Source organism: Symsagittifera roscoffensis, chromosome 8, assembly GCF_963678635.1.
Source record: "Symsagittifera roscoffensis chromosome 8, txSymRosc1.1, whole genome shotgun sequence".
In the NCBI taxonomy this organism is placed as follows: Eukaryota; Metazoa; Xenacoelomorpha; order Acoela; family Convolutidae; genus Symsagittifera; species Symsagittifera roscoffensis.
Window position 1 is genome coordinate 34,613,048 of NC_087069.1, and position 17,258 is coordinate 34,630,305.

General features: G+C 35.9%; 2 protein-coding genes across 2 annotated transcripts; one reads left to right on the forward strand and one right to left on the reverse strand.

The window, feature by feature from the left end:
• Nucleotides 1–511: 511 nt before the first annotated feature.
• On the reverse strand, nucleotides 512–6,909 carry LOC134853632 (uncharacterized). Its single transcript, XM_063869636.1, has 6 exons — nucleotides 6,312–6,909; nucleotides 5,749–5,835; nucleotides 5,324–5,411; nucleotides 4,776–4,888; nucleotides 1,346–1,489; nucleotides 512–581 (listed from the first exon to the last, which is right to left on the reverse strand). The coding sequence occupies exons 1-6, from the start codon at nucleotides 6,503–6,505 to the stop codon at nucleotides 512–514; spliced, it is 696 nt and encodes a 231-aa protein (XP_063725706.1). The 5' UTR covers nucleotides 6,506–6,909.
• Nucleotides 6,910–7,175: 266 nt separating this feature from the next.
• LOC134853127 (BTB/POZ domain-containing protein 19-like) lies at nucleotides 7,176–11,358 on the forward strand. The gene is made up of 4 exons (XM_063869071.1): nucleotides 7,176–7,441; nucleotides 9,575–9,759; nucleotides 10,162–10,355; nucleotides 10,969–11,358. The coding sequence occupies exons 1-4, from the start codon at nucleotides 7,290–7,292 to the stop codon at nucleotides 11,320–11,322; spliced, it is 885 nt and encodes a 294-aa protein (XP_063725141.1). The 5' UTR covers nucleotides 7,176–7,289; the 3' UTR covers nucleotides 11,323–11,358.
• Nucleotides 11,359–17,258: the final 5,900 nt, after the last annotated feature.

Sequence of the window (17,258 nt, forward strand, 5' to 3'; positions counted from 1 at the left end):
CTGGGGGTTCCTGCGATGAGTTGTGCCAAAATACATACAAGCTGTGGTAGCTCAATCATATGGGAGCATCCTCGTAGTTGCATACTAACGTAACGTATAATAAGACGTAGAAGACTCAACTTGAATTAAATTAAACACCCTCGCCAACGGCGATACGGGATGGTCACGCTTACTACAGCGATGACCTTGACATTAGTAATTATTTCACGCCCCCGGGTCAGATCACTCAACGCTCGAAAATCACGCCCCCGGGTCAGATCACTCAACGCTCGAAAATTTTGATCTATTCCTTCTGTTTCTCTTTGCTTCCCGCCAAACAGAATGAATCGCCGGTTTGTAACATTCGGTGCTCTCTAGAATGTATCCACCACTAGCTTCCACAATCGATCAAATCGATTTCCACAATCTTCTGTCTCGAATGTTTCCGATAGAAATACCCTTGACGGTGTTTCCCTAGAGATAGGAACAGTTTTGTTTTCAGTCTTTTGTCGGCTTCACCCCGGGTACTTCCTTATCCTCGTCTGTCTAGACGCTTCTCGCGTCTGTTCGAAGGTTCTCTTTGTCGCTCCAGGTTGTAAAACCTGTATCATTGCGGTCTTTTCTTTCATTTCGTGCCGCGTTATCTTCAGTTCCTGCTCGTTCTTACATCTTCGGGTAGACATTTTGTGCGAGAGCATTTTCTGCCAGTAAAACCTCTATGTCTATCTCCTCTTTTGCTATTACCAACAATTGGAAGCGTTGGGACACATCTTCCCGTGGTACTGGGGGTTCCTGCGATGAGTTGTGCCAAAATACATACAAGCTGCGGTAGCTCAATCATATGGGAGCATCCTCGTAGTTGCATACTAACGTAACGTATAATAAGACGTAGAAGACTCAACTTGAATTAAATTAAACACCCTCGCCAACGGCGATACGGGATGGTCACGCTTACTACAGCGATGACCTTGACATTAGTAATTATTTACGTACTAACATAATATAAGTACGTCATTCATGGTCTCCACTACAGTTGTTTTTCAAAAATTATGATAAAACTAGTCACTTGAATCAATGATTCCCTTTTTCAAAAAACTGACATAAGTGGAAAAAGTTTACAAAAACATTCATTTTTTCAAAGCTTAGGTATAATCGACCCTCTGGTTTGTTTCTAACTATTGCTAATTTTTTACTTGATTTTTTCTTTGTTTATATTGCATTTATCTCCTATTCAGTTATGGCATCTCTCAATGGTTTGACTTGGCAATCCTTACGAATAATTTTCCCCGTGTAGTTTGAAATCTCGTGCCTTCAACTCCTCCTCGCTAATAAACTGTAAAAAGCAAAAACCCTCATGGTGACTCACTTTGGATCGTAGACAGTAAAGTTCCTCATGATATGTTCCCTCACATTTGGGAATCTAGACATGCTCCTCTCAGTCGACTCATCTCTCCTTTCTTTCGGCTTCTCCACTATCAGGCCATTCTCGGCAAACGGATATTTAGCCTCTCTGAAGAAAAAATGCAATTGAAATATCACACCTCAGAAACGCTTTATAGCCAATTCGTAACTTTGAGTTCTGCCGTGCTTATATTGTTGAATTTAAAAGCTTAAATTAATTAACGAGAGTTGGTTATAGTTTCAAACAGGGGACGGATTCTCCCAAATAACTACAAAGATCCTAACTTGACAAATTTTCTTCGCTGCGGCCAAATTTAAAAAGAAAACAGGCCAGGAAAGTTGTTTAAGCACTTTTTGGAAGATTTTGACCAAAATTTCGCGTTCGTCGGCGCGTTCTCCACCCTCAAAATAAGTAAACATTGGCGCCAAATGCGCCAATAGAAAAGTTTTAGAGTCCTCAGCCAAAAATGAATGACTTAAAATAAAATCAAAATGGGGTCCCGTCTCCGTTCCCATCCACAAATACGCCCCTGGTTTCTTTTATGTTTTTGAAAATCTTGACTTCATGTAATACTCTGGCTCTTCAATCGTTCTATTGCATGTGTGCCTTCGCTATAAACGCCAATCATATTTACCTTTGTAAACATAACTTTGTAATCTATAACAAGCGAGATGAAAATGATTTAACACCGAATGATTTAAAACCCAAATATAATCTGTTCAGATAACTACATCTATATAAATATATATACATATACATATTCTCATTTCAAAAATTGTTTTCATATCTTTCTCAGGAGTCCAAATGCTTAAATTTTTGTTTATTTTTAATTATTTTATGTTTTTCAACAAAACTTTCGATAACCCTAAAAAATGTTAGCCAGTGTTTAAAAAACTTTGTGAGTTGTCGTTTGTTTTGAATGAAAGAAATTTCTAGTGCATGAAGTATGTCTGCACAACACGAAATAATCTCTAACTTTCTAATGGGTAGTGACAAAACTCGTCAAAATTGTGCACGCTATGACACGCACATGAATATCATAATGAAAATTTTTTCGGGCATTTTTACAGCCTGAGAGAGCAGCAATGGGGCTAGAGGTAATTTAAAGCATAGGTGATTCACAGAGGTAATTCAAAAATTTTCTTAATATTGGGTGCGAAATCTTTTTCTCACGTTTGAAATTCATTTGTACAGTAATTAAACTTCAATTTGTAGGTGGATTTTACAATTTTAGGTAAATTTTAGCAAGAAATTTTCCAGATGTTAGTTAAGTAAATGGAAAAATTTCTTCCGAGCTCTTCGTTATCGAGAGTTTAACAGTCTAGGAATTTTTGATTAAACTTTGGTTTAAATCCACATCTGATTTTTTAGAGAGTACTTTCACTAAATTGAACAAATAGAGCTCCTCGAGCTCCTAAGCAGAAAAAAAACTTGTAATAGAATTTTCGTAACGCTTCAATTTTTGGTCCAGAAAATCTACTTGTGTTTTTGTGTGGTTTTGTAAGTCAAAACAGTAAATTTATTATAAGTTACGGAAAACTTCTGGAAAGGTGCTAGATCAAGAGAAAGTTTCGTAACCCATAAAAAAGATCAGCTAAATTTTGTGATTTTTTTCTACCGAGAACATCTAAGTGTTTCTCAAAACCTATTGTTTTGCTCAGTTGTCTCGTATTTCTTATGTAGATATGTGGTGATTTGTTTTTCCCTGAAAATTTTTGCGGAGACTTGAGTTTTGTTCTACTTGATTTAATAACAAAAAAATTGATTGAAAATGAGGCCAAATTTATTTTAAAATTGACAGCATTTGTTTGCATTTTAGTCTTTCCAGGAGTTTACATTACTTATCGCAAGCAGTAAAAATGTTTGTTAAATTTTGAAGGGATCTGCTGATTGATCCTCTTTTTAGATTGGAATCAGTTTAGCCAACTTAAGTCAATCTGCGAAGATCGCAATGTCAAAACAATCTTGATAAATTTTGTTATTCTCGTTGCCATGTGCTGAATTTTCTTTTAATAGACTCAAATACCTTGAGAAATTCAACTGGAAAAAAAATCAGATACTTGGACTGTTTGTGCTCCTTCCGCGTTGGCTATCTATCACTAAATTTGCTGCTTTTTTTCTACCATTGTAAAAAAAAAACGCCAAAATGTCATTTCGGAAGTTGCAACCTAACTTCTAGTCTTTTCCCACTTTTTTGTCATTCAGAGTTTACAATAAACTGTATATTATTTGATACTTTCTATTCTTTTTTTACAGTGCTTTTGTTAAACTTTTTATAAAATTTCTCTGATTCTTACACTTTTTTTTCTATTTTTGAAGTTTTCAATGCAATTATAAAATTGTTTCAGACAATTTTTTTGCCGCAGCCTTTTCCATTTAGATACTTTTCCAGGTCTTGTGATTTTTTTGAACTGGTTTTAAATAATTGTATGAAACAATTCAAATTCTCTATTAGTGTTACGGCAGCTTTTCAGAAAACGTTTTTGAGGTTTCGTAAACGGAAAATTTCTATATTTTTGTTTATTTTGTCATCATCAGCATCGTTAGTTATTATTTTTTTATTGCAAGTTTTTTATAATTTCATCACCGCCAGTCAGTTTAACTGCGTAAGAATCCGCTGACAAGATTATTACAAGAGATCTTTGCTAAAGAGATCTAAACAATTTTCTGATTTTTTTAGGGTTTTGTGTTACCTTTAATCAGCGAAAATAAAATAATTCCCGAATGTGTGCTTTTGCGCTCAAAAGATTTTTTGTTTCGAGCTGGTCGTTCGAACAGGACACGCTGCTAGCTTCTTCTTACAACAGAATCAAAAGATATAAGTGAGGAATAATATAACGCGGCATTCAAAAAATTGAAGGAAATGAGTTCTAAAAAAGTTACTTTAATGGTAGTAGCTGATTTCAAAAAACACTTCAAGCAAAAAATTGCGATTCTTTTTGCTAGTTTTTTTTATTATGTGATCTGTTTTTTCGCACAAACATTTTGACCCCAAATTGAAGAGTTTGGAACTTCCCTCGTGTATACAGTAGTTTTCCTGTTGCCTCGCTCTGCCCAGGTTAAAATTTGAAATGTGTGTCCCACTGCAATATCCACTTGCTAATTCGAACGTTTGGACATTCTTCAGTTAGAGGATTTGACTGTTAATTTGATATTCGACTGTTAAAATATTTGAATGGTTTTGAACAAATAACAGTGGCTGTTTGAGGCTAAATGTATCAAATACAAAAAACCTCCCCAAAAAACTCCCCAAAAAAGGCCTTACAAAACGAACTAACTCCTTTATTCCTGAATATTTCTTTTATTCCTTAAAAGTGCACCCACAATAAAGTAGATAAAAATGACTTTTGAAGCTACTTAGAGAACTGAATGAAACTGGGATGGAGATGCTGACCTGGGTCTGTACTTTGCGTAGTTGTAGTTGCCAGTGGGTAGTCTGTCTGCCTGCACTGGCTTCAAACCCACCCTGTTCATCTCATACACATCTCCAGTGGGCAGTCTGTTGTACTGCAGAACACACAGAAATTTATAACAAACTGAAGTTATAAGAAAATTTCAAGTTCTATAGGATAGCAGATTGAAAGTAATATGTCACATAAGTTCATTTGAAAAAAAAACCCTCAAATTTAGGAAAACTGATCAAAATAAGACCCAAATTTAGGAAAACTGATAAAAAAAAAGATGTAAAGTTTGGTAAATTGGTGCAAAAAGTGGATTAATTTAAGAAAAATATAGGATGCTGGTTTTTTTCAAAATAACGCTTTTAAATGTAGCAGATTTGTACAATCGTAACGCTGGTGATGTTCCTGAAAAACTTTGATCGGTTGATCGATTTCCGTGATCCAAACTATCTAATATTGTATATAATGTGAACATTTTCATAAAAATAACTTCAAATCAGACAATTGAAAGAGAGAGGTGACAATTTTTTTCCAATCTAACCTGATTGTACTTGTCGTTCATCTCTGATCTGTTGTAGTTCACTGGCAACATGCGACTCCGTCTCTCGCTACCCGGAAGACGCTCAATTCTGGGAAACAATAAATTTGCACAAAAACAATTTTGCATTTTTGAGCTTAAAATTTTGAAGGCAAAAGAAGCGGCACAATCAGTAGTGTGCAGAAGAACTTTACGAAAGAGGGGTGCGTTTAAAAAATTGAGGAATTTTTTCGCCTCGAAAGTGCACAACCGAAACCGTAGACTGCCAGTATTATTAGTCCAAAATTTTCACAAAAAATGCGTTTTTTTTCCCCGCCGACTCTCCCTTCAGATATTTTTGAATACATTTGCTCCCAAAAAAATATGGCAACCAAGATTGAGGGGGTTTGCGGTAAAAACAGTAAAAATGAGATGATAGTTTTACTTACTGTTGGTTTGAGAAGAAAAGAGCCTCCTTTTCTCTGTCTCTGATAGATCTATCTGCTTGGTTGTACTTCTGTAGGGTATCTTCCAGCCTGCAGAATTATCAATTTCAAACTGAACAACCGACACTTTTAAAGTATCAAAAAAATCTCAAACCAAATTGGCTTCTTCGCTAGAGCTTAATAAGTTTCAATTTACCCTCTTTATAATTTCAAAATTGTTGAGCGTTGTGGTTCAAAAGATGCATTTTGCCAGAAAAAGATCCAAAAGATCACAAAATTAATTCTAGGGTCTACAAAAATGTTACAATCGGTGCTACTTGTCCGGCATCAAATGACTTCTATTGAAAACTTTTTCAAAAAAAACTTCGAATTATCTATGATTAGTTGCTTTTTTCCGTTGTTCTTTCAAAATCGGTACCTCCAGTTTTAAAAATAATGGGTGACTCTAGAGAAAAAAAATTTCGGAAAATTTTTCTGAAGATGGCACAAAACTGCTTAAAAAATTAGTAATCTGTTCACAGTCGAAAATAAAAATTAACTAAACTGTGAAAAAAAATCAACTTTACCTGTAAGCAGTCATTCTGAGAAAGGGATCGTGGTAACAATCGTGCAAAGTGGCCTTCGGTTTTTTCACATCTCTCTCGTACTCTGTTTTGATCCAATCTTCGTCCTTGAGAGTGGGGTCCAGTGTTGTGCCTATGAGCGAGTATTTTGCCCGCGCTTCGGTCGGTTTGGCTACCATGAAGTCTGGTTGGGTCATTTTTTGGTTTCTTTGAGAAAATTCAACTCTTATTGCTTCAACTTTTGCAAATTTCTTTTAAAAAATTATGAAAGTTCAAATAATAAAGAACAATAAGGGCCAATATTTGAAAACGAAGGTCGCTTTTTGTGATCAATAGTTTTAAGAAACTAATTTAACGTTAATTTTTAGGAATTAGAGCGCTTGTACAACGATCAGTCTATCTGGTTTGGGGTCTCTTTTTGGTTAAAGGCATTAAATTATTAATTGTTATGCTAAAAATCAATAGTAAAACGTCTCCAAAAGCAAAGATGTTTTTTGAAAGCGTTTTTAAAGAGTTGCTCCGGTTTCGTATATAATTTGCATATGGTTGTTTTTGAATACAAAATTAAATCTGCGTGCCGTAATTTTTACTGCGCATTGTGAAAAAAGTGAAAATTAAAATATGACTATGAAGTATGCTATGTATACCTGTCTAGAAAAAAACAATACATTCTAGCATACAAAAACTCTTTTTATATCATTTAATTCAAAAATCATTTTTTGTGTGTGATACCATCTGTTTTAGTATTTGTACAATCATACTTCATATTATAAAACATTATATATACAATAATGCACGAAGAAAGCAGAACATTTGAGTGCTAGCCATTTGTAGCAACTAATATTAAGTTTTCGAGGTCTTAAAGTTTTTGCTAAACTTTATAGAGTAAAGTTTTCCTTTTTTACGAGTTGTAAATTTAAATCAGAAGCTGAAAATTATCAGTGTTTACAATCACAAACACCGTCAGATTGTTACAGAATAATGTCTTCCATGTGTGTGAAGAGTGGAAAGATTGACAAGTTTGCGGCTCAGATGAAGTTGGGCTTGTTCAGTAAGGAGTTTGCAGATGTCAAGTTTGTGGTGGGCGATCAGAAAAAGATCATCTACGGGCACAGGATCATCATCGGACTCCGGTAAGAGAGAAAGAGAGAGAGAGAGAGAGAGAGAGAGAGAGAGATAGAGAGAAGATGGATTCATAAAAAAAAAATGAGAGGGGGTTCTGGAGTTTTTTTCCTAAATATATTTTTGTTCCGATCATTGAAAGAAGGGGGGACTTTTGTATCCGGGTGTGTTAACTTTTTCTTTTGCTTTTTTTCATTTTTTTTGCTTTCCACGCAAAAAATTTGGTGCCACAAAAAATCATCGCACATGGTCGAGTGATATATTACGTTAAAGCCTTTCTAGTCGTCATTTGAACGACACTTACAAATTTTAAGATCATTTATCCACGGGGGAAAGGACCAACACAAGAGCTGTACAGCTCATCACGGCGAACCGCTGTTGTGCCCCTGTTTTAAAAAAAAATTCTCTTATCGTCTTTTTTCGAGCGAGTAAAGCGATCGAGTAACGTTTGTTATATGAAACTTGATTTTAGTATAAAGAAGATTACTTTTGGAAACTTCCTTTAGCGCTTCTCTGGCTATAAATTTCTTTCAAAAATATTTAAAATTTTGAGTGCAAGAAAAAAATTGAAAAAAAAAAGATTTAAAATTTTTCGAAAATTTTTTTCATTTTTCAAATTTATTTTTGAAGACCATTGGATTCGTTTATGCCTAAATCACAAAATTTCTAAGCAACTTCTTATATTTGTATCATTGCACGACGTACAAAAAAGACACTAACTCAGTGCAAAAAAAGCTCTGAAAATGTAGTCAGAACATTCTGTGCCACTATCACAGCAACCGACTATCCTTGTTTTATTTTGTACATGTTTCACACGAGTAGTTTTTAGTTTGCAAGACGTTTCAAGATTTTAATGACATATACTTTGCTGCAGCAACCTTTTTGATGACTTTTTACCCGTTATTTGCTAAAGAGTTTGCTCAAAGAAATTTTCATTTACGTTGATTTGAAAACCCGGGTTGACCAAAAATGCTAGTCATACAATTTTCATATATGAAAAAATGCTAATCATACACTTTTCATGCAATTCCAAAGGTATAGAAAATTGTAGAAAGTTGCATGAAAGGTCTATGATTAGTATTTTTTCATATATGGAAATTGTATGACTAGCATCTTTCCATAAACCAAAAATATTGATTTTTTACATTTTAATTTCTCAAAATTTCTTGGTTGTGTTCGTAACCGAACACAAATGGCATAAACCTTGGTTACCCAAACAAAGAAACCAAAGGTTTGGCTGTCTCGCATTAAGCATGCTTTGGAAACAGCTTAAAACATTTAAATTCTGTCTCACACAAATAATATAACGAAATTAACGAACTTTTAAGTTTTAGCAAAAATTTTCAAAGATGATTATTTCTAAAGTTCGAGTTTTTAAACTACCAGACATTGATCAAGGCATACAAATACATGTCATACAAAAAAACAGGAGTTTTAAGCGTTTTTGACCAAAAGTTATGAAGAGAAAAGGAAAAAAAATCCAATATTAGTATATCTAGGACTACGTTATACACACAAAATAATAAATCGCAATCAAAAAAAGGCTAGTCATAAATTTTCATATATGGAAATTGTATGATTAGCATTTTTTTCGACAAAAAGTTCTTCTTTTTTACTTTGTACGATACAACGAATTTTATGCCAAAACAAGAGAAAAATTGTTTGAAAATTCGATGACATCATTTTAGCAAAATGTATGAAATTTGTATGATTAGCATTTTTTCATAGATTTAGTTATGGAATTGTATGATTAGCATTTTTGGTCTATGGAGGTCAACCCGGGAATTCTGGACCAAGTTAGCATTTGATTTATAAAGATACACGCTCAATCATTAAAGTAAATAACCTCAAATCTACTTGAAACTCAGCTCTTACAAAATTCCTAACAAGAAGTACAAGGACAAATCCTATTTAAAAAAAAATTCCTGCGAGATTTGCATTAAGCAATTTAGGGACATCTCTTTGATAATATAAATAATAAATTAGTTTTAAAGAAGGGAAAAGTTTGCCTATAATTTTGATTAGACTAGATTTTTATAATTGGTTAGATTTTTATTAAAGCCCATCCTGGAAGAACGCCAAAAAAGCTAGCTGCTTATCGAGCGGTGTCTGTAAAACGACTTCAAATAACCCCTTGATTTTAGGTGCGCCTTGCTGCAGAAACTGTTCCAAGAATCAGCCGCACGTCCTGAAGTGCCTATAGTGCTGTCAGATGTCAACCCGGAGACCTTCCAGCAGATGTTAGACTTCATGTACACAAACACTGTTCAGATCAGCCAGAACTCGGCTATGGATTTATTGGGAACAGCAATTGAGTATGGACTGCAAGGTAATATATGCTGTTATATGCTCGAGACCTATTTACGAGAATCAGTAACAAAATTGAAATATCACTATTTTGGAAACTTCAAATTTTGGAAACATCATTTTGAATCATCAAAAAATTTTCTACTGAAATGGGGGTTTTTAGTTGCATGGATAAAGATCTTGATAGAAAATGTATTTCTGAGAGTACTGCCATGCCAATTATTTTACTGCAAACTGTAAAAGTTCTTAAATTTTTAAAGAAAAACAGTAGTTAGATCAAAAATATAGTTTAAAAAATCCGCCCCTAACTTTGGACTTGAAGTATTTAGGCATTAAGTTCCAGCTCGATTTCAGATCTTCTGAAAAAATCACTCTTTTTTCTGCATAGTTTGCAAACTCCTTTCACTTTTGGCGTCTATTTCAGATCTGCAAGCAGTCGTGTGTGAACACATAACTGAGAACTTGGACACTGAGTTCGCAGCCACAGCTCTCCACGCAGCTGTCTACTTCGAAGTATCCCATCTAGAACAGCATTGCCTCTCATTCATAGCTGACAATGCCAATGAATTCTTAGAGAGTAAGAGCTACTTGGAGATGGGCGAACAGGCTTTTATTAAGGTAACAACATGTTCTGCACTTTTTATGCCCGAAAAGAGATAACTTTTTAAAATAACTTTTGCGCACTGTTCGATTCTTATATATTTTTCTTTCGATAGTTTTTTTATGTGGCATTAAATTTTTTAATACACTTTTTGGAATCTAAAACTACCAAACATGCAAAAGCTTTAAAACCAAAGTGAACACCCCTACCCCCCCCCCCCTCCCCCCGCAAAGAAACAGTTGTTGAAAAGTGCGGCAGATAAGTACCCATCACCCTACCTACTGAAGAGAAGGAATTCTTACCAGAAGTGCAGTACTCTTCCTCACCCATCTGGCCTGACCTGGTCACACTTCAAAGTTCAAGTTGTTAAGTCCCATTTTGGATTTTCTAGTTAACGACGATCAAACTTAAAATTTTGCGTAGGCAGCTGAAAAGGGCCAAGGTTGGAATCACAGCAAATACCTTCTCGTGATTAAACTAGTAGTTGCTTCCGGCTGTAGATTTGGTCTTATGGTACTTTTTCTAAAATAAAAATTCCTGGTACAGGAATTCCTTACATCTAATTTTGTTTGTGTAATGACCTCACTTGGAAACATTGTATCATTACTATAGATTTTACTTTTCTTACAGGCAATGGACTGTGACGACCTCAACGTGGATGAAACCGAAATCAACAAAGCCATCTTTGAATGGGGCAAAAATGGGGCAGTAAAATCAGGAACCCCCCTCAAGCTCATAGTTTCCAGGGTGGTCCTCAAATTACGAATTGCCATATTTGACGTGGAAAATTTAGAAAGAATCGAGAAATTCAGTGAGGCGGAAGGAGACTATATTCCTCCAGAAATGTTCCAGTTTGCCTGGAAGTTCCACGCCCAAATCAAAAATGGGAGATCAGTGCCGGTCGAGGGGAAAAAGTGGGCGACTTTGAGAAAGGGGACAAAACCGTTGGAGCATCATCAGTACTTGAATCCTTATATTGACTAGACATTTCGTTTTGAACACTTCTATTAAAAATCGATATATTAAATAAAACTGAAATGTTTGAAATTTTAAAAAGTAAAAAAAGAAAATAATAGATTACAAGGGATTTTTCTTGTCAGTCTCCATAAATTTCAAAAAAAAATTGATAGTCTCAAAAAAAATTGATTAAACAGTTTCATATTAAATGGCTGAGGAGGAAGCTTGTTAACGGAGAGGCTGGACCAACGACGCACATCGACCACATTGTGCACCAACCTGCAGCTTATCGCGTCTCATTTATTCTCTATAACACGAATAAAAGGAAAGCAAACAAAAAAAAACATTCGCAACGATGAATACGAGGTCTTCCGTATTCAACGAAATACACTGTTCAACATGCAAGCATCCAACGAAAGACAGCGAAATCTTTCTCTGTGTCTGTTGCTCATCCATTATGCATTGGTCAAAAAAGTGCACTGGATTTGAAGACACTATTCTCAGTGCTCTCTCAACTGTCAGAGAGAATGTGTTGCTTTTCTGTAACAATTGTGATCAACAAGGAAGGAGAGACTTGTTTCTCAACAAACCTGCTCAACCCGAAGAACGAACTGACAAAATAGCCGAAAAAATTGAAACCGTTTTGAGCTCAGTTTGGAATGTTGAAAAGACATTGCTCAATACGCCTGCGCCTGCAGCCGCCGTTGAAGCGCCTGAAATTGTGAAAACTGAAAGAGATGCAAATCTTTTCGCTCTGCGCGTAAGAGGTATTCCAGAGAGCAAAAACAAAGAGAAAGGCCTCAGGTTCCAAGAAGATCTCGCTGCCGTGAAAAAACTTTGAACTTTTTGACTGGCACAGACCCAGTGATCGGCGATGCCTACAGACTCGGTATGTGGAACAACGATATCAACAGACCGCCGCGAACGTTTCTAGTAATTCTCAGGTAGCAAATTGACAAACGGGTCATCTTATCTTCTCTTGTGAAACTAAAAACTTCTGAGTTTTATAAAAACGTGTATGTTTCTCGTGATCTGTCCACTGTCGGGTACAGACGTGAATGCGAACTGTTGAAACTCCGAAAAGATTTCATCAGCTCTGGTGTTCCAAGAAACCCCCTCCTATTGAATGACAATGAGCTTCTGAGAACAAATGACCAAGGACATTGGGTAACAGTTGCTGATGCTGATATCGAAAAGTGACGACCGCGAAAATCGCTTCAAGTCTCGTCAGTGATAAACTGTCTTTTATATAATGTGAGAAGCCTCCTGAATCTACAAAAGCGCGTGACGTTCGCCAACTTTGTTGCAATGAGCAATATTATTTTAATTTGTCTAACAGAAACATGGCTTACCGAGCAAGTCGATGACGCTGAACTATTCCTGCCCAATTATGAGTTGTTTAGGTCAGAGCGCGCTAGTGCAGGTCAAATCTCTCGGTATGGTGGTGTTCTGATTGGAGTGAGGCGGGACGCTCTCGCAGAAACTCTGAGTGTTACTGATGACGGTTTCCTGGTTTCATGTACCGCCGTAGTAAATGGCTGCAAGCTGTTGGTTGTTTGCTGCTATAATCCACCGACGAACAGTGATTACAGAGTCTCTGTAGAGCAATGAACCAGTGTATTCAGTCGAATCAGATCTCTGAAAGAATCGTACAGCTTTGATGAACTGTTGTTTTGTGGAGATTTTAATTTACCACTGATCAATAGGTCTACATGCTTATCAGATGACTTCTACTCCGAACAGAAGGTATTGACTTGGTACAACAAGTCAGAAGCTCAACACGCAAGAGAAACACTCTCGATCACTTCTCCACTCAAGAGAAGTTCTCGGTCTCTATGACATACCCCACTGATGTCTGTATGTCTGACCACCTGCCAGTCATTGCAACTCTGGACTTGGTTTCTCTTCTGCAGTACAAAGGTATCAAAGATCATGATGCAAAAACTTCCATGTACAGTTTTGGCTCTGCCAACTACGAACTTTTGAGTCAGTTGATGTATGATTCGCCTTTTTCTCCCTACTGCTGGTCGGATGTGAACATGTTGGTGAAGCAAAGGTACGAGTGGATAGACACTCTCCTGGCCAAGTGTGTTCCAAGGCGAACAACTCATACATCCAGTCATGCTCCTTGGATCAGTCCAACAACTTCAAATCTGATAAAGCGACTAGAGACTGCTTATCAGCAAAAGGGCACCCTGCACTGCACGACATTGAGACTGAAAAAAGAATGCGACGCTGCAATAATCGAAGATCGAGTCAACTATGAAGAAGATCTCGCAGACAGCAGAGCCTTTGACAAACTTTTCAAAATTTATAATTCTTTCCGAAGCATTAGTATTCCTTCCAGTATCAAGTACTTGAGTGACACTGCAACAGATTCTGCGGAACAAGTTGAGCTTTTCAATGTCTTTTTTTTGCCACTGTTTTCAACCAACCCAGTGGTTCTATTCAAACGTTTCCCGACAAAACTGACGTCATCATCAATGATTTTGCTATTGACGAAGATTTCTTGGTCAAAGTTCTTGGTGATCTTGATGTGACAAAAGCAACCGGACCTGATAATATTCCTGCAAGAGTATTCAAGCATACCTCTAACGCTGTCGCGAAGTCCTTGAAAACTCTCTTTTATAAAATCAAGCAAGCTGGCATATATCCTGACGCCCGGAAAGAAGCTGTAGTCGCCCCAGTGCTTAAGAAAGATTCAAAAATAGAAGTGAAAAACTACAGACAAATCTCGCTTCTACCAATCGCATCAAAAGTTCTTGAGAGATGTATTTTTGTTGCACTTTATGATCATTTTTGGCATCATCTGCATCCATGGCAGTATGGATTCAGGAAAGAAGATCTTGTATACCCAGCTCCTGGAGTTTATCGACGCTGTTTATTCAAACTTGAATCGTCGCCACAACGTTGACTAGATTTATACAGATTTTGAGAAAGCGTTCGATAATGTTGATCATCAGATTCTTATTGCTAAATTGCATAATTTTGGAGTACGAGGCAAACTGCTCAAGCTTCTCAAGAGCTACCTATCCAACAGAACGCAAAAAGTTCGAGTACGGGGGATGTTTTCCAGTTCCATACCTGTGGCCAGTGGCGTGCCGCAAGGCTGCTTGTTAGGAACCCTCTTGTTTTTAATTTTTATCAACGATTTGCCTGATTCTTTACAGTGCTTTGAGCCATACCCTTGTGCTGATGATGCTAAGTTTCTTTGTGTAAATACAAACAAGGTGCTGATAGAAACAGATCTTTCCTACATTTGCAATTGGTCGCAACTAAACATGATAAGTTTTAATGTTGATAAATGTGTGGCGATGACTTTCTCGCGCTCGTTGAGTCTGAGAGACTGCCATTTTGTAGGTGCCCCAATTGTTTTTGCACAAGAGCACAAAGACTTGGGCTGACAATTTGAACTGGGACGCTCATGTTGAAGAAAAGTGCAGTAAAGCAAATAAAGTGTTCTTCATGATGAAGAGAATTTCCCCTCACATTTCCGTGAAAAGCAAACTCAATCTATACAAAACACTGGTGCTGCCCATTATGATGAGTAGTAGATGTTGAGGCTGATCAGGGGGGGAGGTGGCTGACCCCCATGTATTAAAATAGGCTATAGAGTATCCGGTCAGCCACCTATGTATTAAGATGTGGTATAGAGTCTACAATGTATTAAGGTAGGGAATACCGATGGTAAGGTTTTATGGTTTGTGTGATGGTAAGATAATGGTAAGAAAAACGTAATTTTTTTGGTTTTTGTGTGGAAATGTCTAATTTTTTCAGAAAAATCTGGGCGCGCAATACCTAATTGGGAACAATTAATTGTTAATTACGTGTAGATTGTAGAATAAAGGTTATGTATTTAGTTTTTTGGTGCATGGTAAGTCAATGGTAAGAGATTTTGTGCAAAAACTTGGAATTTTTATCAAAAAAAATTTTTCGAAAAAATTCAAAACACGATAAGATTTGTTTAATTTGATCTAATAAAAATTTGTTAGATACTTTTACTTTCTACCTATCTTCCTTTCTACCTATTTTCCTTGGATTGTTATCAAATCCGCTTTCGTACAAAGTAAGTGGAATTTTTCAAATAGAGTATTGTTTTCATGGGCGTAGAAATATCGATATTCACCAGTCTCAATATTTTGAAGAACAAAACCCAGAGCAATGTTGATTTTGGCAGCAGCATCGAGCTTGTTGAAGACTTCTTCAAGTTTCTCGTTAATGATTTTAGTATCTAACTTGGACATTTGGAAGTTAAATACCTTATTTCTCCCATTTTCCATCTCCGTATCCACTAGAAAATGTTGACAAGCACTTAGGTCTTCCTTTAGTTTTTCACCATCTTCCCCTTTTTCCTCCACAATCTTGTTCAAGTCGGCTACCGTATCACTGGGTTTCCGTTGTTTTGCTCCATGTTCCTTTCTCCGATGTTGTTGGAGAGAGTAGTAACTGGGGAACTCTTGTTCAGAAGAAGAACAAACCGTCGACTGCTTCGAACTTGGTTGAGCATGCTTCTTAACCATATGATAGTTCATTTCTTGTTGATTGTAAGTGGAATACTTACATTCAGGACAAGAAACAACTCCTTTAGCACATCTTTTTTGATGTCTCGCAGCATCAGATCTCCTGTATTCCTGACCACAATCCTCACATTTGACCTTCTCGTTTCGGTTAAGGGCAGGCATTATCTAAACAAATTGGGACTTTAGAAATGTTCCAAAATTAAAAGTTTAAAGTACCAAATGAATGAAAACACTTACTTTTCGTGAAGTAACGAAATGTAAAATTTGAAGTAAAATTCAGTTGACTGTTTCTGATTGGCAAACAAAATGAATGATTTAACCCAATAAAATAAGTGTATTTATACTATCAATGATGCCTACGCAATTATCCTTTTATGGTAATGACGTCATTCTTTGAATGGAAGTGATGTCACCGCCTACGCAATTTTCCTTTTATGGTAATGACGTCATTCTATGAATAGAAGTGACGTCAACACCCACGCAATTTTCCTTTTATGGCAATGACGTCATCACCACGTTATTCCTTGGAAAATTTTAGAATTTTCGAAAAATTCTAGAATTTTCCAGAAAAATTCTCAACCAATCAGAACTAAGCTGTTTCTAGACATAACTTTAGATCCAAAATTTTCATTTTTGAAGAATGTCAATTAAAAAGCATTTGAACTTTCTCGAATTACTCTACAAGAAAAAAGAAAATATTCCGTGTGATTTCCTTATTGATGAAATAGATGTAGATTCTTACTTTTTTCACAATTATTTGGACGTTTATATTGTCCAAAATAGAGTTATTCGACTAAGTAAAGGTCTTTTTAGGGAAACTTACTCAATCAAAGAGTTTTTTTTGATCCACATATTGCGTATCAAAGCTATAAACTTACTGCTGAGTTACACTTGACTAGAAAATAAATTTTATTCATTTTAGAAAATTTGAAGTGAATAAAAAAGTCGTACGATAATATTTCAAAGACTCTTTTTATTCCATATCCAACTCCCAAATTTGTCAAAACTCCCGAGCAAAATTCGTTATTCCTCCTTTTTTTTAAGGACTTTCAAAGTTCAAAATCTTGCATGATCAGGTTTGGTATTAGATTTCCAGAGATTTGCTTTGAAAAATTCATCAACTTTGAGTTATCGTCTCAAATCTACATCAAAATCAAAGAACTTGATTATCTGCTCAAAAATCAGCAATTTCTCATCGATTATATACAAAAAAGTCAGTTAACTTGATGAGAAGACTTGCAGAGATGTTACTTTTATTAATTTTTCTTCTTTTGTTACTTATATCGGCAATATTTCTTATTTTTACAGCAAACAACTATTGGTCATTTATTTTTGCGATTGCTTTTGTGTATATTTTTACTTATTTAGAAGACTTAAGTCCTTGAAAGGTTCCTCTGATTGGATACGACAACTTGAACAAAAATGAACATTTTTGTGATTGGA